A 9,262-nucleotide genomic window follows, 5' to 3' on the forward strand; every position below is an offset into this window, starting at 1 on the left:
CTTCTTGAGGCAACGCTATAATCTGTAGGTATTTTGTTTAGATTAGACTATTATAGCATATAGCTGCCATACAAACTGAACGCTCGGAAAAGTTCCTGTATGGAAAACTTTTTTACTTGACAAAATATCTTCACCAAACTTTGCACAGATTATTATCTAAAACAAGGCTTTAATCACCGTTAATATGATTCAAATCGGACCACTATAACATAGAGCTGCCATACAAACTCTGCAATCAAAATCAAGATAAGTCAGTTTTTATGCCATAAGAAATGCAGCTGTGAAGGGTATTATTGCTGCGATGCATATACTTTTGCTTGTTTTTATACATACATATACTGTATATTCTTCGCCACTGCAACCGCTGCAACCAACACAAGCGCAGCGCTTGCACATCCTTACACTTGTAAATTTGTATTAATGTGCAACAAACACTGATTTACTACCACAAGCACGCCGATTGGCGGCAGAAGTGCATATAACCGCGCTAGCTGTGTGCGACAAGTATATACAATGAGCAAGCTTAAGCTTAAATACACACACACACACACACACGCATGTATGTATATGCAAGTAAATATGTGTGTGCGAGCGCCTGTGTGTCCCATTGTGGGCACTCAGTTTTATCTGGCGAGTCAGTAAATATTCGTGAGATTTACAACACGCCTGAAAATATTGGCTTTTGGCATGGCGGCGGCAGTATATCGTTGGCGTACATAGCGTGAATTCGCGGCACGCTTTGTTCGTTGCACATTCCGCTGCATTGTCAACGCTAAGGACGGCAACGCTGTGTAGATAGATATATTGAAATCGCAAAGTGCCGGACAAAAGTAACTGGCACACAAAGCATTTTGCAAAGGGCGAACGCGATTTCGATTTCGATTTTTTTTCTTCTTCTGTTTGAGTAAAAAAAAAACGCTATTGTTTTCGGTGCATTGTGTCAAATAGTAAAGAGTGCAGAAAAAAAGTTCAAAAAAATACAGCAAAAACTCAACGTGCCAAGCAACTGCTGTGACTACTACACACAAACGCTATAGCGGCCGCAGCGCAGTGACGCGTCACCACAAAGCACGCCGCAAAAAAAAAAAAAACATAAAAAAAATATTAAAAAAAAAACAAAAAAAAAGACAGAAAAAATTAAAAACAAAATCCAACAATAAAAAAAGACACTTACATTGCAACAGTAGCTAAAGCATTATCGCTATTGCGGCCTCACATCCGCCGATTCGTCAACCTGCTGGCATTAGGGTGCTGTGGCACAAAGGCATGCCCCGCACAACGCGGCTAATTAACTGAAAATCGCCTGCTGAAATATTCATCCTGTCTATTTGAGTTTGATTGTGTCATTGTTTTTTTTATTCGATTGTCTTGTTTCACGCCGCCACGCAGCCCATTGTTGTCTGTCTGTGCCTCTGGTCGCGTTCAGCGCAGACACTTAGACGCCATTGAATTGCATGTTTGTTGTTGTTGTTGCCATTATTTAACAGCGCATCGTTAATTGCAACATCCGTCGTCGCCATGTTGGTACCGCCGGATATGTTGGCGGCGCAAACGCGCATGATTTACCAGATGAACCGCTACTGTGCGGAGCGCGTTCAAGCGCGTATGTTCAAAACGGCCACAGCCATAAGAGAGATCTGCAAAATCGTACAGGACATTTTGAAGGAGGTGGAATTGCAGGAGCCGCGTTTCATCTCCAGTTTGGTGGAGTGTAATGGCAGGTAAACATCAGTCATATTTTAAGCATTTGGACAAGCCAATTAGTTGGCTTGATTAAGGCGAAGTGAATATTTCAATGTCATACAGATTTTTATATCAATTTTTTTTCATGAAAATGTATATATGTTTATGATTCAAATTCAGATATATTTATACAAGTTATAGTTTATATATAGATTTATACGAATTCAAGATATAATATTCAGGCTATTTTTATTCCTAAATTGCCTCTCATTTTTCACTGTATGTTGCGTCTTTAACAGTTTCGCTTTAATAATGCCCCAATAAGTCTCAATTGGCCTGAGCTCTAGGCAATTCGGAGGGTTCACCTCTTTGGGAACAACAACCACTCTATTGTCTTGGTACCACTTTAAAGCGGTTTTTCCGTAATGACATGTCGCAAGATCAGGTCAAAAGAGTACTGGATCCTTATGAAGCTTAATTAAAGGCAAGCACTCATTAACATAAATTTCTTGATGTTTTGTTCTATAGCCTATACTGTATCTCTTAAGTACTAAAGATACCGAAGATTTTGCAATTTTTAATTTTTTGGCGATGTCACTGGACATCTGGATTTTCCAGCTTTTTGCGCAAACCCGATTCGCGAATGGGTATATTCATTTCTGACAAATTTTACACTAACCATATTTTTGTAAAAAATATAATGCAATTGATTTTACCGATAGAAATTCCTAAGCTGTGCGGATTTCTATGAGACCAGTTTTTTTCGTGCACATACTTTATTATCGGAAGGTTTCTTCTAAAACTAAAACTAACAAAAAATTCAATATTAAATTTCACTAAATATTGCTAGCTCTGTCGTATAGTATTATCCAATCTCTAATTATAGTTCACCTATAATTAATTAGTGACCAAAGCCTCTTAGAGTGTTGTTGCAAATAGATGATCGAATATTTATGTGCTTTAATTTGCGATCTCGACCAAGAAATAAGAAACTTTTTCTGTATACATGTTTTGGACTCGATTAATCCTGAAGCCGATTTCTAATGTTTCGAAAAATAGATGCCGTATTTTCCGGACACGATTTATGTTTATATATGGTTGAATTGAAATAGGAAAGCCTTTTTCAGCTACAATACCCGATAATATACCCGATATGTACCCCTATCATACATTTACACATTACACATTGATTCTAAAGCCGATCTCCAGAGGAACTTCAGGGTGCACTTCTGGAAGAGAGCAGGATTTTTCCGCTTAAAATTATTTCAAAACCAAAAAACAAATATTATTATTATAGACTTTTTCTTCTTCTTTAATGGCGTAAATGCCGCTTACGCGGTTGTAGCCGAGATTACAACCCAAGAATAGCCAGGTCCTTCTCCACCTGGTCTATCTAACGGACTGGAGGTCTTCGTTTTTTTTTCTGTTTCACCAGGCGGATACTGCGTCAAATACTCTCAGAGCTGGAGTGTTTTCATCCTAGCCAGCACAGCCGCAGTCTCTTGATTCGCTGAACTATGTCAATGTCGTCGTATATCTTATACAGCTCTTCGTTCCATCGACTGCGGTATACGCCGTTGCCAATGCGCAAAGGACTCAAAAATCTTCCGCAGAACCTTTCTCTCGAAAACTCGTAACATCGACTCATCAGATGTTGTCATCGTCCATGAGATCCAAGTCGCGAATGCGTCGACTGTTTCCTGGATGACAGGAGATATTTCGTCTTACCCTCGTTCACTGCCAGACCCATTTGTTTCGTTTTTTTGTCCACACTGGAGAAAGCAGTACTAGCGGCTCGGGTGTTGAGGCCAATGATATCAATATCATCGACGTACGCTAGCAGCTATACACTCTTATTGAAAATTGTATAATACCTTCTCTGTTTAGCTCTGCAGCCGGAATTATTTTATCCAGCGGTAGATTGAAGAAGTCGCACGATAGGTGGTCGCCTTGTCTGAAACTTCGTTTGGGATCGAACGGCTCGGAGAGGTCTTCCCGATCCTGACGGAGCTTTTGGTATTGCTCAACGTCAGTTTACACAGCCGTATTAGTTTTGCGGGAACTACCAAATTCAGACATAGCTGCATAAAGGCAGCTCCTTTTCGTGCTGACAAAAGCAGCTTTAAAATCGACGAAGAGGTGGTGCGTGTCGATTCTCTTTTAATGGGTGATGAATGTCTGGCCAGTTGTTGATTTTCCAGGAAGATAGAGTCAGATGTAGAAGTTCACGCAAGTGAGGAAAGTTCTCTGATCGCCATTCACTTGGGAGTGGTCAGAAACGATTCTTTTACGCATGGCTCAAGCATCTCACTTCCGGTCTTTGACCAAGTATCCTCTGGGTAGCCTAAGAACATCCGTTTGAAGGCAAGCTAAAGTGAGAAAGCGCCTCCGCAGGGTTGTGCGCTGGGCTTGGGAGCCGCCACAGGACCTGGCTTCACTTTGAATCTCCAATTGGCGCCACGTAGCGAAAAGAGGAAACGACTGGCGCGCTGTTGTTAACTCGGCTATAATCGCGAAAGCGGTGTCTACGCCAGTAAAAAAGAAGAAAGCAACACTGATAAGGTCCAATCAGTTTGAGACGGTTCGATAGAACCTTAAATGCGATGCTGAAGAGACTTATCCCACGGTAGTTGGTGCAGATTATGGGGTATCACTTTATATGGATTGGGCAGAGTACACGTGCAAAGTTTGCCAACTAGTTAATTTCGAGAAATGGCCCAATCAAATGGCCGCCAAAGTTATGCGATTTAACGCCTATAGTTTATTTTCTCTGGGGATAAGTTGAACCTAAGGTATACGCCAATCTAAAAGCAACGTTCGAAGTGCTACGTGACCACATTTAGTGCGCGAAGTAGAAATTTCAACCGTAATCGATTGTTTTGGGGCAAAGTGAAAAATAATAAAATTTTCTAATCTTCGTTAAAAATTTCTGTTGAAAAATCTCTAAATTATTGGACCCAAACACATTTACCTCGCATTAAATGAGGCAATGCGGTTTTGAGATCACAAATCACAGAAGTTAAACATACATACTACGTATATTTGTATATGTTTATGTAGTCACATATACTACATTTCAATCGATCTGTTGCCATTTAAAGCTATTGAATGTTCATTTACGGCATTCGAAGGCGTAACTTAGCTGCTTGTAATGGAAGACATACAAGTCATTAAGCGCCCACAGATCCATTAGTCCATCAGTCTATCTGGCTGTCTGTCTACTTGTTAGCCCTCGAGCTGTTGCTGCCTCGTCGATTTGTCAAAGAACTTGAAGTTGTGCAATTTGTCCATCAAATGAGACGTTAACATGAGCCCACTGGAGTTACGTGCTAATTGCTGCGGTTTGTCTTCAACGGTGTTGCCACTAGTGGCGCTTTGGACTTTAGTATTGATCTATATACTATACAAACATGTACATATAATTATATATATGTAAACAATAAAATTTCATTCATACTAAGTAAGTACTTCAACTCTCTCCTTTTCTCCTTCCACAGATTTGAGGGCGTCCAAGTGATCTCGCCGAATGAGTTCGAAATTGTCTTGTATCTCAATCAAATGGGTGTCTTCAACTTCGTCGACGATGGCACGTTACCCGGCTGTGCGGTGCTCAAGCTGAGCGATGGTCGCAAGCGTTCCATGTCGCTGTGGGTGGAATTCATCACGGCGTCGGGTTATCTGTCTTCGCGTAAGATACGCTCGCGTTTTCAGACGTTGGTCGCGCAAGCGTGCGACAAGAGCATTTATCGTGATATGGTGAAAGTGATCGGCGATACAACCGAAGTTAAGCTGCGCATTCGTGAGCGTTTTGTCGTGCAAATAACGCCAGCTTTCAAATGTTCCGGCATATGGCCGCGTTCGGCGGCTCATTGGCCGCTGCCACATATACCCTGGCCACATCCGAATATCGTGGCCGAAGTGAAGACGGAAGGCTTCGATTTGCTGTCGAAAGAATCAATTGTCATGCAGAATAAGAACAATAATGCCGCAATGGAGGGCGATGCTTGGGTGCTGAGTTTCTTCGAAGCGGAAAATCGTCTACTACAGGGTAAGTTTTTGGGTATACTAAATATATACTAATTGTGTGGGATAAAAATAATCTTTCTTATGAAAATTTAAGCGAAATTCGTCTGAATTCGATATATGACCTAATATCCGAAGTCCCATAGAACTTAGTCTCCCAAATTTAAAAAAATGGTATAGCATATGTCTGGTATATGGTTTCTAACTTTACTAATTCCATATTTTGACAAATTTAAGAAACTTCAGACTCTCTTAACCCTGGCTACAAGATCTGACTTAGTTTCTCATTCACTTAGTTCGATATTTCTCTTTCTCTCCAGTGGCTTCGATAGTCTAAAAACATTATTTTTTATATCTAATGTCTTTATTTGAGATCTTGCTGCTATAATATAATGATTTCGAGTAATTATTATGTTTTAGTTACTTAAATATTTCATTTTCTGAATTTTAGAAAAATGCCGTTATCTTACTTTTAGCCGCTAACTCGAATTAGTTGCTAGTTTTATTGTTTAGGATTGGATAATACCGACAAACAATCAGTAAATCATAATAAAAATATAGACCCCTTCGTTTTAAGCTATAATGTTCGTTTATTTATGGAGATAAAACCCCGTTGAAATTTGTTTGCTGTTTGTTTAAGCTTTGAAAAAAGCACCTAAAAATTATTAAAATATTCATATTTTTTACCTTTATCCAGCCTGATCAAATTTGACCCGGACTGACAAACATTTCACGTATTTTAATGCAAATATTGTTGTAGCGACATAAAATATTCATGAAATAATTTCCGGGAGGCTGTCGGATCTGATCAAATTTGACCCGGATTGACAAAAATTTCACTTTAGTACAAATTTTGTTGTTGTAGCGACGGAAAATATTCATGAAGTAATTTTCGGGATGCTGTCGAGTTGATGTTCTTGGCAGGATAAAAATTTGGGTCCGTTTCGGGGACATACATAGACCCGACTGTAGTAATAGGGAATTTTTTAAAATCGAAAAAGGCTCCTTCTACTTGCATATAAATTTAGTTTTGTCTTAACTACTTTATAAAACAAAAACAGTAAAAAAACTGAAAATTATAATTTTTCTCTCTCTCTCTCTTTTGACCAAATTTTTTCCTCCGCTAACACAGGAGGCTGCCGTCGTCGCTGTTTGAGCATACTCAAGACATTGCGTGATCGTCACCTCGATCTGCCCGGCAATCCGATCACCGCTTACCATCTGAAGAATCTACTACTCTACGAATGTGAGAAACATCCGCGTGACTTCGAATGGGACGAGCCGTGCATCGCTGATCGCATCAACGGTATCTTTCTGCAGCTGATCTCGTGTCTACAATATCGCCGATGTCCACACTATTTCCTACCGACACTCGACATGTTCAAAGGCAAATCGCCCAGCTCGCTGGAGCAGGCGGCCAAGCAGGTTTGGTGTTTGACGCGCGAAATGCTGACCAATGCGAACGCTTTCGAGAAGCTCTAAAGCCAACACGCCGCGTGTATTTATTTATATAAAAAAAAAAAAACAGATAATGAATAAATAAAATTTTATAGATAGAGCAACAACAACAACTACAACACATTAGCAGTAAGAATAGCACTTAAAAAGGTAAAGGCGAAGGCAAAGGCGAGGAAGTGCATAGAAATATTGCTGCTGAGCGCTGAGCCAACTCAGAATTCATGTCTAGTTGCAACTTTGGATGTAGTTACATATGTGTTTGTGTGGATGCATGTATGTATGTGAATGAGTATATTTTCACGATTGCAATGCGCTGATAACACTGACAGCCCTGGTGTCAATTGGCTGCTGTGTGAGTGCCGCTCCAGCGACGAGGGTGCTGTGGATGTGGCAGCGGGTCTATGAGTACTCACACATGGACATACATAAATGCATATATTTCTACACACATACATACATGGATATACTTTTACAATGCCTCACATGCATATGTTGCATTCATGTATTGTACCGTGTGCATGCTGCATGCCACATCATCCATGTGAAGTGCTAAAAAATCGCATTTGATAAAATCTGCAACAGAAAACTACTTCATTTTCAAATTGTATTCATGGCGATTTGGCAGGCCTTCCGGCAATGAGTCCCCAGCAGCCGGCACAAGGTTAGATTCGCAGCGATAGCAACGCGTGTACACGCTTGTAGTTATGTCTGTCTGTTCACAAGCATGCATATGTTGATGTGCCGCCGGAGATAACGTCATCTATGGGATTATCCTTGCGTTAAATATCCTTTTTTATGTGTGTTTTTTGGCACTCGTCTTTTAGGCGCTTCGTGTAAAACTTGTAAAAGGTGCAGTTGAGTATTTCTTTTGGTTTTTTTCGCACATGTGGGGAAGCTTGGGTACATCTATCCACATTTATATATTTACATACATATGTATTATATTTATATACATACATATATTGTCTTCACATATACATTAGTAACTAATATGTGAGCTCTTCGAAAATTAATTATGCAATCAGCTGTCGCACGTGTAACTGTGCATACGAACAATTTTACATAATAACTACTATTTAACTACTTATATATTTACATAATACCATATACTTACTTAGCTGTAAAGCTGTTCTTTACCTTATTAAGCTTCTTTTATGAAATGCTGTATGAAAGGAAAGGGATAAGATATAACAGATTTTTAAATTTTTAAAAATTATAAATATTTGTAAAAAAATTTATTAATTTAAATAATTAATAATTAATAAAAAATTAATTAATTAAAAAAATTATTAATTTAATTAATTAATTCAAAAAATTAATTAATTTAAAAAATTATTGCTTTAAGCACAAATTGTTAAAATAAAAAAAACAAATTTAATTTAAAAAAACTGTTAATTTTTATAATTATCTAATAATTAAAAAAATTAACGCTTTAAACATATAATATTATTGCTCTAAAATAATAAATATTTTTAAAAAAATTTATTAATTTAAATAATTAATAAGAAAATTAATTAATTTAAAAAAGTTATTAATTTAATTAATTAATATTAAAAAATTAAATGCTAAAAAGGATCAAAAAATTACAAATATTTGTAAAAAATAAATTAAATTAAATAATTAATAAAAAATTAATTAATTCAAAAAATTAATTAATTTAAAAAATTAATGCTTTAAGCACATATTTTTAAAATAAAAAAAATTTTAATTTAAACAAATTATTAATTTACATAATTAATAATTAAAAAAATTAACGCATTAAACATATGTATGTATGTACATATAACATTCACACTCTAATAATGTAATATTTCTAATGCGTTAGTTAGTAACAAACAATTTTTTATATGGTTACACAGTGCATGGTACAACACATACTTACAAATTTAATATTTAATTAGCTATTGTATCTATATTTCAGTAAAGTTGTTATGGCCAACATAGTGTTATAAACAATGTATAAAATTTTACTATTTCCTTAAATAAATATATATTAAACTTTTTAATGTTCAACTCAAAACAAAAAATTCAATACTTTTTTTAATATATCTGTGAAATGGTGGCAACTCTGCTCAAAATATTTTTAACAGCTGCCTTC

General features: G+C 37.2%; 1 protein-coding gene across 1 annotated transcript; it reads left to right on the forward strand.

The window, feature by feature from the left end:
- Positions 1-599: 599 nt before the first annotated feature.
- LOC126758075 (protein mab-21-like) lies at positions 600-8,387 on the forward strand. The gene is made up of 3 exons (XM_050472099.1): positions 600-1,721; positions 5,181-5,731; positions 6,839-8,387. Exons 1-3 carry the CDS (start codon positions 1,519-1,521, stop codon positions 7,186-7,188), a joined length of 1,104 nt encoding a protein of 367 aa, XP_050328056.1. The 5' UTR covers positions 600-1,518; the 3' UTR covers positions 7,189-8,387.
- The last annotated feature ends 875 nt before the right edge of the window (positions 8,388-9,262 follow it).

This window comes from Bactrocera neohumeralis, chromosome 5 (assembly GCF_024586455.1).
Source record: "Bactrocera neohumeralis isolate Rockhampton chromosome 5, APGP_CSIRO_Bneo_wtdbg2-racon-allhic-juicebox.fasta_v2, whole genome shotgun sequence".
NCBI classification, from domain to species: Eukaryota; Metazoa; Arthropoda; class Insecta; order Diptera; family Tephritidae; genus Bactrocera; species Bactrocera neohumeralis.

Excerpts from the sequence above, each read along its gene's own strand:
- LOC126758075 (XM_050472099.1), top strand. The coding sequence starts at position 1,519 with ATGTTGGTACCGCCGGATATGTTGGCGGCGCAAACGCGCATGATTTAC. Across the intron at positions 1,722-5,180 it reads TTGGTGGAGTGTAATGGCAG|ATTTGAGGGCGTCCAAGTGA; the intron begins GTAAACATCAGT and ends CTCCTTCCACAG. Across the intron at positions 5,732-6,838 it reads GGAAAATCGTCTACTACAGG|GAGGCTGCCGTCGTCGCTGT; the intron begins GTAAGTTTTTGG and ends CCGCTAACACAG.